General features: G+C 42.1%; 1 protein-coding gene across 9 annotated transcripts in view; it reads right to left on the bottom strand.

Moving 5' to 3' along the window:
- Nucleotides 1-293: 293 nt before the first annotated feature.
- LOC111959576 (high affinity cGMP-specific 3',5'-cyclic phosphodiesterase 9A) overlaps nucleotides 294-16,488 on the bottom strand; it is a 35,599-nt gene continuing 19,404 nt past the window's right edge. For 4 of the 9 annotated variants that reach the window (XM_023981229.2, XM_070437648.1, XM_070437650.1 and 1 more), the window contains 13 exons: nucleotides 9,404-9,488; nucleotides 8,867-8,927; nucleotides 7,934-8,008; nucleotides 7,497-7,583; nucleotides 7,239-7,343; nucleotides 6,527-6,609; nucleotides 6,180-6,336; nucleotides 5,942-6,055; nucleotides 5,612-5,716; nucleotides 1,039-1,167; nucleotides 838-933; nucleotides 663-720; nucleotides 294-562 (listed from right to left, as the gene is read on the bottom strand). In XM_023981229.2, the coding sequence (XP_023836997.1) occupies nucleotides 673-720; nucleotides 838-933; nucleotides 1,039-1,167; nucleotides 5,612-5,716; nucleotides 5,942-6,055; nucleotides 6,180-6,336; nucleotides 6,527-6,609; nucleotides 7,239-7,343; nucleotides 7,497-7,583; nucleotides 7,934-8,008; nucleotides 8,867-8,927; nucleotides 9,404-9,488 (1,145 nt within the window). In that variant the 3' untranslated portion in view covers nucleotides 294-562; nucleotides 663-672. Of the gene's footprint in view, nucleotides 563-662; nucleotides 721-830; nucleotides 934-1,038; nucleotides 1,168-5,611; nucleotides 5,717-5,941; nucleotides 6,056-6,179; nucleotides 6,337-6,526; nucleotides 6,610-7,238; nucleotides 7,344-7,496; nucleotides 7,584-7,785; nucleotides 7,861-7,933; nucleotides 8,009-8,866; nucleotides 8,928-9,403; nucleotides 9,489-16,488 lie in introns of all 9 variants that reach the window. The other 5 variants (XM_023981228.2, XM_023981232.2, XM_023981234.3 and 2 more) reach the window with 2 other exon arrangements.

Here is a 16,488-nt window from a genome sequence, read left to right as displayed (position 1 = left end):
GAGTGGAGGCATATGGAAGGAAGGTACGTTTCTGATCTACAGCAACAAGGCTACGTGTGTATGATGTTTGGGATGTTCAGAATGCTGAGTGCACAGGCTGACACGCTACATGGCAAAGAGTAGAACAGAGAGTGTAACAAGTGCTCCTCATCCATTCTGTCTATCTTAATCATATGAAACTTATCCACAGCTAAAATTAACATTAATACGTCTAGAAATAAGTCTAATAAGCTTTAATAATGGTAATATGTTTTAAAACAAAATAAAAAAAAACATTATGTGAAAGGTTATAATTAAAGTAAACCTTTTATTTTGTAGGAAACAACAAAGGCAACTAAAAATCTGTACATTCTGTATAAAACAACATTAAAAAAACAACTCGAGAAAATCTAAATATTGTTCACTGAAGTAGTCTGCTGTACAAGTCGACATTCCCTGATAAAAGCTTTTGGATTGTTCATCCGGCCAGTCAGTCAGTAGCTTGGTCTGTTTCCATCTTCCTCTGGTCCCATTCCTCAGACTGCCATGCTGACTCAACCTTTACCAGCGTAGGAAGTTTGAGCTAAAACAGAGGAACACACATTAATTTAATCTACACCGCACCAGAGCCATATAGTATATAGAAATACTTTTCTCAATGCAGCCAGTTTAAAAACACCTACCTTTGTGCTTTCATTTCTTCTTCCCCATAGTCAAGTTCTCACTTTTCTTTTTCTGCACCTAAAGTAGAAACATTCACAGGACTGTTAGTCACTGCTGCTGCACATAAGAACATGCAAACATGTCCTTCTTAATTTATAATAATAAAAAACACAAACACACACAAATACCTCTGACCTCATTCATGGCATCGTCAATCTGCTTGAGCTCTTCGTATCTGTCTCGTGACTCTCTCAGAGGCTGGACCATCACATCCTCAATCTGAGGGAACAGCTGAGACACACCGAGAGAGAAAGGAGGCAGGCTTTACCATCATCATCATCACAGTCCTATCACTCCAACATTCTCTTTTTATAGTCCCCTCCATCCATGGCTCACCTTCATGACGGTCTCAAACATGGGGATGAGGACGAACTTGATGAAGCCGATCTGAGCGGTGGGTTTGGTGACCTTCTCTCTGTCCATGAAGGGGGCCACAGGCAGACCCTCTGCCTTCTCCCTGTCACTCTGTGGAAAGGATGGAGAAGAGAAAGATGTCAGTGCAATCCATAATTCTTTATACAAATGGTAAATACTGTATCTCCATTACTTTCAAAGTATTCACAGCCCTTTACTTTTCCCACATGTTGTTGTGTTACAGCCTGCATTTAAAATGGATGAAATCAAGATTGTGTGTCACTGGCCTACACACAATATCCAATAAGTTCACATTTTTACAAATTCATTAAAAATGAAAAGCTGAAATGTTTTGAGTCAATAAATATTCATCCCCTTTGTTATGGCAAGCCTAAACAAGTTCAGGAGTAAAAATGTGCTTAACAAGTCATATGGACTCACTCTGTGTACAATATATATATTTTAATGACTACCTCATCTCTGTATCCCACACATACAATTATCTGTAAGCTCCCTCAGTTGAGCAGTGCATTTCAAACACAGATTTAACCACAAAGTCCAAGGATGTTTTCAGAGGCAAAGAAGGGCACCCATTGGTAGATGGGTAAAAAAAAAAAGCAGACATTGAATATCCCTTTGAGCATGGTGAATTTATTCATTACACTTTGGATGGTGGATCAATAAACCCAGTCACTACAAAGATACAGGCGTCCTTCCTAACTCCGTTGCTGGAGAGAAAGAAAGCCACTCATGGATTTCCACATGAGGCCAATTGTGACTTTAAAACAAATTGAGACAACTTAGTGATGATGAATTTTACAAAATACTCCCAAAGAACCCTACTAATCAATTCAACTCTGATCCATGTTAAATTGTCCTGTCATATACGCTCTACCCAAAATTCACAAGAGCATGACACCACCTATACCGGGCAGGCCCATTGTGAGTAGTAACGGATCTCTGACAGAGAATATCTCTACCTTTGTAAACCATTTTGTGAAACCCTGGGCGATCTCCCTCCCCACGTATACTCTATTGATTTTATATATATATATTTTTTAATCTGTGGACCATATACCTGAAAATTCAATTCTGTGTACTCTTCATGTTACCATTCTATATACTTGAATAAAAAACATGCGCTGACACACACCCAGAGACAATTATTTTATGTGCTGACTAAACTATGAGCTATAAAAATAGAGTCGCACACTCTATACATAAACTTCCAGTAATTTATTGGGTAAATCACCAACGTTTCGCCATCACTGGATTCAGCACTACCTGTTTTTCAAACATTCCTAGATATACAGTACCAGTAAAAAGCTTGGACACACCTACAGTACACATTCAAGGGTTTTTCATTATTTAATTTTTTTTTCTACATTGTAGAATAATAGTGAATACATACAACATATGAAATAACACATATGGAATCATGTAGTAACCCAAAAAAGTGTTAAACAAATCAAAATATATTTGAGATTCTTCAAAGTAACCACCCTTTGGCTTGATGACAGCTTTGCACACTCTTGGCATTCTCTCAACCAGCTTCATGAGATAGTCACCTGGAATGCATTTCAATTAACAGGTGTGCCTTGTTAAAAGTTAATTTGTGGAATTTCTTTCCTTCTGAATGCGTTTGAGTTAATCAGTTGTGTTGTGACAAGGTACTGTAGGGTTGGTATACAGAAGATTGTGGTAAAATACCAAGTTCATATTATGGCAAGAACAGCTCAAATAAGCAAAGAGAAATGACAGTCCATCATTACTTTTTTTAAATATTTTTTTTATCCCCTTTTCTCCCCAATTTTCGTGGTATCCAATCGCTAGTAATTACTATCTTGTCTCATCGCTACAACTCCCGTACGGGCTCGGGAGAGACGAAGGTCGAAAGCCACGCGTCCTCCGAAGCACAACCCAACCAAGCCGCACTGCTTCTTAACACAGCGCGCCTCCAACCTGGAAGCCAGCCGCACCAATGTGTCGGAGGAAACACCGTGCACCTGGCCCCCTTGGTTAGCGCGCACTGCGCCCGGCCCGCCACAGGAGTCGCTGGAGCGCGATGAGACAAGCTAAACATCCTATTAGTTCTCTGAGATACATTGGAATAGAAATGGTCAAGATGTCACGCAGGGGAGGGGACATTGAGAGGAAACTTGTTCAAAGGGACTCTTTCTGGATCCACAGGCTCAACAAACTGTCTCCTCTTGGCCTTAACAAGGACTTAACAAGGAGACTTGAAACCGTTTTTATAGTTTCAATATGTCAAAAATAAATAAATAATTGTTCATCCTAATTGAATATTGTATGTGTATGTATATTACTGTAAATATTGATCACATTCCTTGTGTATGTGTCACGCACGCCCTGATCTGTTTCACCTGTCTTGTGCTTGTCTTCACACCCCACCAGGTGTCTCCCATTTGTCCCCATTATCCCCTGTGTATTTATACCAGTGTTTTCTGTTTGTCTGTTGCCAGTTCGTCTTGTCCCGTCAAGTATTACCAGCATGTTTCCCCGGTTTCGAGTCTTTCTAGTTATTGTTTTCTAGTCTTCCCGGTTCTGACCATTCTGCCTGCCTGCCGTTCTGTACCTCATTGACTCTGCCCTGGACTACTGACTAATCTGCCTGCCCTGACCCTGAGCCTGCCTACCATTCTGTACCTCTTTGACTCTGCCCTGGATTACTGACCTCTGCCTGCCCTCGACCTGCCCTGCCCTGGCCTGTCCCCTTGTATAATAAATATTATGAGAACTGTACTATCCGCCTCCTCCTCTGCATTTGGGTCATATCCTGAGTCGTGATAGTATGATCATATATTTTGATACATTGAATGTGTTCAAATTTTTTTTTTACCTCCTGTTTCAGGAAGTGATGTCACTGATGACTGCCCCTATATACAAGACCTTCTACACCCACCTGGGATATTGATGTCTGATGAAGACCTAAGGGTCGAAACGTTGTTATAAATAAATATTATCTGGGAGCATGAGCAGCAGTGTGCAGCGTTTTCCTTTCTGTTTTCCACGAGTTTGTCTACAACTCCAGCACCTGCTGAAAGTACCTGGAAGTGCGCATGTTATTCTGCTTTTGGACTTTAAAACAGTGAAAGAGTTTAATGGCTGTGATAGGAGAAAACAGAGGATGGATCAACAATATTGTAGTTACTAAACAAAACGAACCTAAATGACAGAGTGAAAAGAAGGAAGCCTGTACAGAATACACATATTCTAAAATATGCATCCTGATTGTAATAAAGCACTAAAATAAAACTGCCAAAAATTGTGGCAGCATTGTTGTTTCGGGCAAATCCAATACAACACTGAGTACCACTCTTCATAGCATGGTGGTGGCTGCATCATGTTATTGGTATGCTTGTCATCAGCAAGGACTAGGGAGTTTAGGATAAAAATAAATGGAATAGAGCTAAGCACTGGCAAAACCCTAGAGGAAAACCTGCTTCAGTATGCTATCCAACAGACACTGGGAGATGAATTCACCTTTCAGCAGGACAATAACCTAAAACACAAGGTCAAATATACACTGGAGTTGCTTATCAAGACGAAATTGGATGTTCTTGAGTGGCCTAGTTACAGTTTAGACTTAAATCGGCTGGAAAATCTATGGCAAGACCTGAAAATGGTTGTCTAGCAATGATCAACAACCAACTTGACAGAGCTTAAAGAATAAAACAAATAATAAATGTTGTACAATCCAGGTGTGCAAAGCTCAGAAAGACTCATAGCTGTAATCACTGCCAAAGGTAATTCGAACATGTATTGACTCAGGGGGTTGAATACTATATTAGTGTTTTACTTTTCATATTTATTTTACATATGTTAGAAACATGACAATTCAATCAATTGTAATGCCACTTTGTAACACAACAAAATGTGGAAAAAGTCAAGGGATATATCTGAAGGCACTGTATAGTATGTCAAAATACAATGTTTCATGAAATTTGTTCCATTTTCACACAGACTAATGTATCAATATTGAGATATGAGGCAGGTATGACACATACCTTGAATTACACAGTAGGCTATGTACTGTATAAAAACACATATACAGTATATGGGGGTTTACACAGTAGGCTATGCACTGTATAAAAACACATATACAGTAATATGGGGGTTTACACAGTAGGCTATGTACTGTATAAAAACACATATACAGTATATGGGGGTTTACACAGTAGGCTATGCACTGTATAAAAACGCATACACAGTATATGGGGCTTTACACAGTAGGCTATGCACTATATAAAAACACATACACTCCCCTTTGTATGTATTTGGACAGTTCTATTTGGCTCTATACTCCAGTATTTTGGATTTGAGATTAAATCACATTCAGTGACAGTACAGAATGTCACCTTTTATTTGAGGGTATTTTCATATATCTAGTCCCCCCCATTTGAAGATGTCATAAGTATTTGTACAAATTTCACCTCAAATGAAACATTTCATCTCAAATCCAAAATGCTGGAGTATAGAGCCAAATTAAACATGTTCGAATTACTGTGTACAGTATAGATAGAGATCCACATACCTGCATGAAGTACTCCTCCAGCAGACAGTCCGCCCAGGGCTCAGCCACCTCCATGGGTCGCACCTCGTTAGAAATGTCACAGCACTTAATCAGCACCATCTTCAGCTGGGCGGGTCAAAGGTCACACAGTGCAGAGTTCAGTATAGGGAAGGGGTCTACTAGATTTTTCACATAGAAAGCAGCACAAAGGACTAACAAACATACATAGTGAAGTTGTAAATAGAGCATTACTGCATCGGGCAGTAGGACAAATACACTGCACAAACTGTAAGGGAGTGGAAAATACGCATTCTATGGTAGGGACAAACACATAGTAATGTGTATCCTTACACAAGTGACATGCTCTTCATCAGTAAAGTCAAAGCTGTCCACTTTATGCTTGAAGGAGTCCAGTATCTCGCCATGTCGTGCCATGTCTGTGGCCAGTATCAGTGTGATGATTCCCTAAAACAGAAATAGGCGGTTAGATCAGACTACAGACTAGACTACTGCTATAGTAGTGTACACACACACACACACACACACACACACACACACACACACACACACACACACACACACACCCTACCTGGCGTATCTGTTTGAAGGCCTCGGGGTCGAAGGTGGAGAAGATGTTGCAGTCGGGCTGGGAGAAGATCTGGAAGGCTACGGCACAGTGGTGATTTTCCAGAGGGGAGATGTCATTGTAGCGTACTGCCAGCTCCGTCCGTGCATTTATCTGGTACCTGAGAGACAGAGAGGGAGACTTAGTCTCACAGGGGCTTGCTTTCAAATGTCTTCTTGTTGAATGGAACCTGGACTATATCAAACTAGGATAGACAGATTGTATCTAATTTCATTGAATCACGATAGACAGATGGCAGTGGTAGAGTAAGAGAGAGAGAGAGAGAGAGAGAGAATAAAAGCATGGATTACATGTTGTTGTATCCGGGGTGATCTAGATCGTGGCACACTGCAGCTGTCATCAGAATCAGAATGTCCACCTGGGTGAACGTCTCCTGGAAGACACACAATTCACAATTATTATAATTCTCACAATTAATGTGCCATCTGTGTGTGTGTGTGTGTGCATGTGTGTGTACGCATCATGCAACTGTGCACACGTAGGTGCATGCATGTTTGTGTAAGTGAGTGTGTGGTGTGTGAAAGAGTGTGTGTTTGTGAGATCTGATTAGCACATCATTAACATGGGCATCTTGTAATCGCCCATTATAGGCTTTGATTAATGAACCTGTCATGAATGGTTGTCCATGACAACAGGGTTCGAGATGATGTCTAAGGGAGCGTCTCCAAGGGAGTAGAATTTATCTTTCAGACACCTCTCAGCTTTTCTCTCCCTCCCCCTCGTCCGTCCTCTTCAAGTACAAACATCATTCTTCCTCACCAACCCCTCATTCTCATCCCTCCAGTATTAGTGATGCCCTTTTATATAGCTGAGGTATTACTGTAGTATTATTACTGTGGTATTACCGTCTGTATTACCTTTGGTATTACTGTGGTATTATTGTAGTATTACTGTGGTATTACTGTCTAAGAGAGCATCTCCAAGGGAGTAGAATTTATCTTTCAGACACATCTCTCAGCTTCTCTCTTCTCTAGTATTACTGTGGTATTACTGTGGTATTACCTGTAGGCTGCAGAGGCAGATCATGCTGTACATCATCTGGGTGACACAAAAACAGTGACGGAAGTTATGGAAGGGATTCATCCTGTAGTTGTCATGGATACAAAGCTGCAGGGAGGGAGGGGGGGATGAGAGAAAGAGGGAAGAATGAGTGAATGTGTGAGACCACCAGACAGCGACGACAAACCTACCACTAGTAACATGAAACAAGTGGCGCAGCAGCAGATTCTGAAAAGTTGTGGATATCTCTAGCAGTCTTACCAGCCACCTCTTCAGTGTGATGGGGTTCATGTTGAAGTCCTTGACCAGGTCCAAGTCGTGGTACATGTGCTCCAGGCAGCTCAGCATCTGGTCACATGAAGCAAGGAGGAGGAGTGAGACCGAAGGTGAGCGATACTTTGTTGCGCTTGACCACATATGGTCAACAGTTATATGGTAGTAGTTGATCATCTATGGTCAACAACTCTATGGTTGAGTTGAGTGTTTATGGAAGTTGAGTGTCTACTATCTATGGCAGTTGAACCTCTAAGGCCCAACCCCCTGTCCTCACCTCATTGGGCTCCCACTGCCACACATCAAAGGTGGGTTGTCTGAGAGCTTCCACTGTCTCCTGAGACAGGTGGTACTACACACACACGCATGCAGATAGAGAACAGAAGGGGCGGAGAGAGAAGAACAAAGTGTAGTCAGCATCTTACCTCGTTGGACTCCCACAGCCAGAGGCCAAAGGCAGGCTTTCTGAGGGCATCTATGGTCTGCTGCGAGAGCATGTACTGCAGGCGACAGAGCTCCCAGTTAACCCTGTTTTTCTCCGCTGGCTGTGGGCTCACCTCTACACACACATACACACACACCTGGGCATACCTGACTACAGGTTTAACCTCAGTTAGTTTCACCCTGTATTTCTTTAAGTGAGGCAGCTTGCCACTAGGACCTTTGCACTCCGCCTACCAATGAAATTTAGAGGAAACACTAGCACATCTAAGATGGGTACACCTAACTAGGGACATGCTGTCAGAGGCGGAAATGAAAGCGAGACATCTCACAGGGTAATTTTTTTCTGGTAGAGCGGGGTGGGTGAGCGTGGGTGGGGGGAATAAGTAGACCAGAGATGGCTGTTGTTGGGCAGTTTCCCATTGAAAACAATTTTATCTGTGTAAATGGGCGTTCCCTCTATCGTATGAGCACGCCAGAGATTACAGAGGAACCGTGAGCTCACACGGGAAATCATGCTCACGCAAGAGAGAGAACGCCCACTTACACAGACATGAACCCTGACCATTTTTTGAATGGAAATCATCTTTGATGCTGTGTCTGATAACAGGAGGTGCATCTTTCACACTATTTTAATTTGAATGTCATTTAGCAGATGCTTTTAAGTCATGCGTGCATACATTTTTTTACGTATGGGTGTTTCCAGGAATCGAACCCACTATCCTGAGTTTTCAAGAACCATGATCTACCAACTGCGCTACGGAGGACCAGAGGATCACACAACTGACTCTGGACATTCAAAGGTGGTATTCTGACGCTATAGACATACAATACCTGATAACAGGCTCATTGACAATGACAAAACACAGACTGACGGTGACAATGAAGTAGGAGGAATTTGCAGACCACTCACTTACTTTGGGGTAAGAGGGCACATCTCTGCGAGGTGTCAGCTTCTTGTTGTCATCCAGGAAATGACTACAGTACAAAGCAAGCAGTAACCAATTAATAGAATCCGACCATAGACACACACAACATAGTGAAAAGACTGTAATGAAATATTAAATATTAAGATAAGATAGCCTCCGTAACAATATCAGTAGGCCTATATAACAGAATGTAAGTGTCTGTAACAATATCAGTATGAGCCCTTATTGGTCGCACAAGCCGAGGCGCATGCAAGGCTACTTACTGATCTGGGGGCAGTCGTTTTAAAGCCCTGCTAATGACAGACAGGGGAGAGGAATTTCTCCTCCAATACTTCCTCTACTAACTTCCTCTAACTAGGAGCTAAGAAAGACTATTCAATGTAAGACGCAGAAAACAAACACCATTCAGGCTTACATTGGACATCTTTATCAGGATTCAGGTCAAAGCTAAAGGTCAAGATGAATCGTTATCAGGATTCAAGTCAAAGCTAGAGGTAAAGGTTCAAAGATAACCATGTGACTAACCTGTTGTTCCTGGAGGCCATCTCCTCCCTGAGCTTCTTGATGTCGCTGCGACACTTCTCTATCTCCACCACCTTCATCCCTTCCACTGCAGAGAGAGAATGAGAAAGGGAAAGAAAGAAAAAAAGAGAGAGAGAGGTTAATATATCCTACATAACCAAAAATCAGGTGACCTCGGCCTGAAGCAGTCAGTCACCCGGAACAAATTAACCTCAAAACACCCCCCAGCCATCACAGTAGCAGTACTTTACAGTGAAGGACGATGTAATGATTAAAGATTGATTACTGATTAAATGTTCCCACTGGACCGCACAGTGAGGCTGGGGCACCGTGTGTGTATGGAACAAATTGTGACAGAACAGTTGAAGGCCATAAAGGCCTTTTAAACATACAGTAGTGTGCAAAACCTGGAGGAAATCCAATGTACTATCGGTACTTTGACGGAATGAGGCATATCAAGCCATCTATATCAATTCGATTTTATAGCTGTTTTTACAATCTGATGAGAGATCTAACACGTCAAATCAAAGCTCAAAGGGAAGCCAGCGAGCATAGAGTGGGACAGTGTAAACAAACTTCCTTGCACACAACAAAATGGACAGAAATAGATTAAATAGGCAGCAGTATGATTAACTATAGGGTCAAGGACAGCTAGCATAGATGTAGGATCTTAATTCGATCACCATGTCGTAGGATAACTTTCCTGCAATGCAGGTAATTTAAAATGTGTACTGTATTTGATGTTTAAAAAGGCTTCTGAAGTTTTTAATTTCCACTTTGAAATTTCAGACTTGATTTTCCCTTACGAAAAATGTATCCTCCCCTACACAAATGTCCATTAATTATAACCCATATAATAAATCAAATTTTCTGTTGCTGCAGGATTATTTTCCTGCTGTTGCAAACTGTCTTAAATTAAGATTCTACATATGTACAGTTGAAGTCGGAAGTTTACATACACCTTAGCCAAATACATTTAAACTCAGTTTTTCACAATTCCTGACATTTAATCATAGTAAAAATGCCCTGTCTTAGGTCAGTTAGGATCACCACTTTATTTTAAGAATGTGAAATGTCAGAATAATAGTAGAGAATTATTTATTTATTTCAGCTTTTATTTATTTCACCACATTCCCAGTGGGTCAGAAGTTTACATACACTCAATTAGTATTTGGTAGCATTGCCTTTAGATTGTTTAACTTGGGTCAAACATTTTGGGTAGCCTTCCACAAGCTTCCCACAATAAATTGGGTGAATTTTGTCCCATTCCTCCTGACAAAGCTGTTGTAACTCAGTCAGGTTTGTAGGTCACCTTGCTCGCACATGCTTTTTCAGTTCTGCCCACACATTTTCTATAGGGTTGAGGTCAGGGCTTTGTGGCCACTCCAATACATTGACTTTCTTGTCCTTAAGCCATTTTGCCACAACTTTGGAAGTATGCTTGGGGTCATTGTCCATTTGGAAGACCCATTTGCGACCAAGCTTTAACTTCCTGACTGATGTCTTGAGATGTTGCTTCAAATATCCACATTATCTTCCTCCCTCAAGATTTAATCTATTTTGTGAAGTGCACCAGTCCCTCCAGCAGCAAAGCACCCCACAACATGATGCTGCCACCCCCATGCTTCACAGTTGGGATGGTGTTATTCGGCTTGAAAGCCTCCACCTTTTTCCTCCAAACATAACGATGGTCATTATGGCCAAACAGTTCTATTTTTGTTTCATCAGACGAGAGGACATTTCTCCAAAAAGTACGATCTTTGTCCCCATGTGCAGTTGCAAACCGTAGTCTGGTTTTGGAGCAGTGGCTTCTTCCTTGCTGAGCGGCCTTTCAGGTTATGTCGATATAGGACTCGTTTTACTGTGGATATAGATACTTTTGTACCTGTTTCCTCCAGCATCTTCACAAGGTCCTTTGCTGTTGTTCTGGGATTGATTTGCACTTTTCGCACCAAAGTACGTTCATCTCTCATAGGCAGAATTGTGATACAGTGAATTATAAATTAAATAATCTGTCTGTAAACAATTGTTGGAAAAATGACTTGTATCATGCACAAAGTAGATGTCCTAACCAACTTTCCAAAACTATAGTTTGTTAACAAGAAATTGTGGTTGAAAAACGAGTTTTAATGACTCCAACCTAAGTGTATGTAAACTTCGGACTTCAACTGTATAGTGTCTAACGGTGGCTATCCATGTCAAGGCTACAGCTAGCATTGTACAAGTTTATGATAAAGCATATTTCCCACCTAGTCTATAGTTTTTCTATGTGATTTCTCTTTGGTCAATGTCCAGGTGAATAATATGAGGTCAGATAATAATATGAGGTTAAACTAGAGTAGAGAAAATAATACTGATGTAGGAGCTTAATTTGAGCCAGTTTGCTACAGCAGGAAAATAATCCTGCAGCAACAGGAAATGTGAAGTATTATGTTGATTATAATTAATGGACATTTTTGTAGAGGCTGATACATTTTTCGTAAGGGAAAATCAAGTCAGAAATTTCAACCTGGAAATGTCAAACTTCAGAAGCCCTTTTTCTCCCCAATTTCGTGATATCCAATTGTGACCCAATTACGATCATGTCTCATCGCTGCAATTCACCAACGGGCTTGGGAGAGGCGAAGATTGAGTCATGCGTCCTCCAAACATGACCCGCCAAGCCGTGCTGCTTCTTAACACCCACTTGCTTAACCCGGAAGCCAGCTGCACCAATGTGTCGGAGGAAACACTGTTCAACTGACGACGAGGGTCAGCTTGCAGGCGCCCGACCTGCCACTAGAGCGCAAGGAGCCAAGTTAAGCCCCCCCCCGGCCAAACCCTCCCCTAACCTGGACGACGCTGGGCCAATTCTGTGCCGCCCTATGGGACTCCCAGTCACGGCCGGTTGTGACACAGCCTGGGATCAAACCCCATGCTGTAGTGACACTGCAACACCTTCGACCGCTACACAACTCGGGAGGCCCCTCCATTGCCAGTTCGTATCCCCTTACTTGCTAGCCAGCCAACTTGGGCTAACACAGTCACGTCAAACAGTGAAACCAGAATAACAGAAAAGTAGCATCATTTGCATTTATTTAAGCTGTTTTCTAGTGACATGTATTAGGATACATCTATAACAATGAGCTAATGAAAATGTGCTCTCTCGTCAGGACACTGTTTAGAGGAGCTAGCCAACAACACAGCTAACACAATCAATTCAGACTGAAGCTGGAAAGACTGCAAACTAGCTGCATTTCATTTCATTTTACCTGTTTTTCTATTGACATTTCTTTGTATACATATCCATAAAAATTATGCTAATTCATGATTTCGGTTGGTTGAGAAAGGCTGCCTGCCTCTCTGTCTCGTCCCGACACCCGACTCGTTCATTACTATGGGACAGCTGGAGATCGAATTTCAATATTGAAACAATGTTGCAAATGTCACAGAGACAGCTAGCAAGGTTTATACAAATCTCCGCTGTTGAAAAACAAATTCTAGTCCAAAAGAAAGGGGAGATCATGTCTAAGATACTTTTTTACAGTGGAAATTTTTATAAAGTTTATAAATTGCCTGGTTGGGTTGATGGATAGCAGAGTGAGATGGAACAGTAAATGGGCATTTCAACGTCATAGCCTTAGCCAGTAGTAACTTTTGGAATAGACACTGGCTGGAACGCAGTTTTAACCAATCAGCATCCAGGATTAGACCCACCCCGTGTATAACAGGTGAATAGAGAATGTATGGTATGTCAGTCTATTATGTTAAACAAAAAGGTCACATATCAAATCAAAGCTCCAAACTTGGTTAGTAGACAGTTTTGTAGACTATTTGAAATGTAAAAACACTGTATAACAACCACGAGACACAAGTACGTTTTAAAGCTGAACAAATTTGCATTGCTAAATAGCTCAAGACAAAACACCTCATTCAAACCCTACGAAATAGTTAAATCCCCCTCCTTCAGGGGTGCACGTTACTTTTCTTAACCTTAAAGGGAAACTTTCCCGCTAGACACTATTTGGGGTGTTTTTCCAGTCTCCCTACAAAGCATACAGATGGCGCCGACAGACATGGCAGCTTTGCTTCTAGCTCCTAAGCAACTTTGCAGTATTTCGTTTTTTGGGGTGTTACTTCTTACATAATTAGCCCAGAATGTTTTTTGTGTTATTATATATAGCCGGAAATAACTTTTGGATATCAGAGCGGTGGTAACCAGCATTACGACCAGGAATACGACTTTCCCGAATTGGATCCTTTGTTCGCACCTTCCTGGGCAATTGAACTTATCCCAGAGGCTGCTCCAAGACGCCGCCGGCAGAGAAAAGGTATTCAGAGTGGACTTGTAGTCTGACTCAGAAGGCTAATGTTCAGTCTCTGGTCAATAAAGTAGACGAGCTCAGGGCGAGGATCTCCTTCCAGAGAGACATCAGGGACTGTAACATACTCTGTTTCATGGAATCATGGCTCTCTCCGGATATACTGTCCCTGTCCATACAGCCAGATGGGTTCTCAGTACATCGCACAGACAAGAATAAAGAAGTCTCCGGGAAGAAGAAGGGCGGTGGTGTATGTTTCATGATTAACCACTCATGGTGTGACTGTGATAACGTACAGAAACACAAGTCCTTTTGTTCACCCGACCTAGAACACAATCAAATGCCGACCGTATTACCTCCCAAGAAAATCATCTTCGTTTAGTCACAGCCGTGTATATTCCCCCTCAAGCCGATACCACTACGGTCCTCAAGGAACTACACTGGACTTTATGCAAACTGGAAACCACATATTCTGAGGCCGCATTTATTGTAGCTGGGGATTGTAACAAAGCAAATTTGAGGAAAACACTATTGAATTTCTATCAACACATTGACTGTAGTACTCGCGCTGGGAAAACACTCGACCACTGCTATTCTCTCTTCCGGGATGCATACAAGGCCCTCCCCCGCCCTCCCTCTGGCAAATCAGATCACAACTCCATTTTGCTCCCCCCTTCCTATATGCAGAAACTCCAACAGGAAGTACCCGCGCTAAGGTCTATTCAATACTGGTCTGACCAATCAGAATCCATGCTTCAAGATTGTTTTGATCACGTGGACTGGGATTTGTTCCGGGTAACCTCTGAGAATAACAATGATGTATACACGGACACGGTGACTGAGTTCATCAGGAAGTGTATAGGGGATGTTGTTCCCACTGTGACTATTAAAACATACCCAACCCAGAAACCGTGGATAGATGGCAGCATTCACGCGAAACTGAAAGCGCGAACCACCGCATTTAACCATGGCAAGCTGACTGGGAATATGTTTGAATACAAACAGTGTAGTTACTCCTTCCGTAAGGCAATCAAACAAGCAAAATGTCAGTACAGAGAAAGTGGAGTCGCAATTCAACAGCTCCAGGGCTCTCGTTCTCTGTGGCCGACATGAGTAAGACATTTAAGCGTGTTAACCCTAGCAAGGCTGCCGGCCCAGACGGCATCCCTAGCAGCGTCCTCAGAGCATGCGCAGAACAGCTGGCTGGAGTGTTTACGGACATATTCAATCTCTCCCTATCCCAGTCTGCTGTCCACACTTGCTTCAAGATGTCCACCATTGTTTCTGTACCCAAGAAAGCAAAAGTAACTGAACTAAATGACTATCGCCCCGTAGCACTCACTTCTGTCATCATGAAGTTCTTTGAGAGGTCATATCACCTCTACCTTACCTGACACCCTAGACCCAGTTCAATTTGCTTACCGTCCCAATAGATCCACAGACGATGCAATCACCATTGCACTACACACTGTCCTATCCCATCTGGACAAGATGAATACCAATGTAAGAATGCTGTTCATTGACTATAGCTCAGCCTTCAACACCATAATACCCTCCAAGCTCATCATCAAGTTTGGGACCTTGGGTCTGAACCCCACCCTGTGCAACTGGATCCTAGACTTCCTGATGGGCCGCCCCCAGGTGGTGAAGGTAGGAAACAACCTCCACTTCACTGATCCTTCACCCATGACTGCGTGGCCACACACGCCTCCAACTCAATCATCAAGTTTGCAGACGACACAACAATAGTAGGCCTGATTACCAACAATGACGAGACAGCCCACAGGGAGGAAGTGAGGGCCCTGGCGGAGTGGTACCAGGAAATTAACCTCTCAATTCACAACAATACGTCAACAAAACAAATGGAGCTGATCGTGGACTTCAGGAAACAGCAGAGGGAGCACGCCCCTATCCACATTGACGGGACCGCAGTGGAGAAGGTGGAAAGCTTCAAGTTCCTGGCCATACACATCACTGACGATCTGAAATGGTCCACCCACACAGACAGTGTGGTGAAGAAGGCGCTACAGCGCCTTCTTCACCACAGACCAAAAATAATATCAAGGACATCAACCACCCGAGCCACGACCTGTTCACCTCGTTATCATCCAGAAGGCAAGGTCAGTACAGGTGTATCAAAGCTGGGACCGGGAGACTGAAAAACAGCTTCAATCTCAAGGCCATCAGACTGTTAAATAGCCATCACTAGCCGGCTATCACCCGGTTACTCAATCCTGCACCTTAGAGGCTGCTGACCTATATACATAGAATCACTGGTCACTTTAATAATGTTTACATACTGCTTTACTCATTTCATATGTATATACTGTATTCTATTCTACTGTATTTTAGTCAATGCCACTCTGACATTGCTTGTCCTAATATTAATATATTTCTTAATTCCATTATTTACTTTTAGATGTGTGTATTGTTGTGAATTGTTAGATATTACTGTACTGTTGGAGCTAGGAACACAAGCATTTCGTTACACCCGCAATAACATCTGCTAAATATGTGTATGTGACCAATAAAATTTAATTTGATTGGATTTTGATTTGATTATAAGGGATGAGAGAGTGTTTCAGAGATAATTATGCACTATAGATATATTTCAGAATTTTTGCGCTGGGAAAGTTCAACTAATGAAGTCATTGGTTGATTGAGCCTGCTGTCTGATCTAGCAATTATTGTGGCCTTTGTGTTTTGCCGATCGCACAAGTAGATATGGTTGTCATTGTTCAATAGAGCCATTGGACTTGTCCATACGATGTTCCTATCTGTCAGAAC

The sequence above is a fragment of the Salvelinus sp. IW2-2015 genome, linkage group LG36, assembly GCF_002910315.2.
Source record: "Salvelinus sp. IW2-2015 linkage group LG36, ASM291031v2, whole genome shotgun sequence".
Classification (NCBI taxonomy): domain Eukaryota; kingdom Metazoa; phylum Chordata; class Actinopteri; order Salmoniformes; family Salmonidae; genus Salvelinus; species Salvelinus sp. IW2-2015.
The sequence above is the reverse complement of the archived record's forward strand: the minus strand, read 5'-3'. Positions and strand labels throughout refer to the sequence as shown.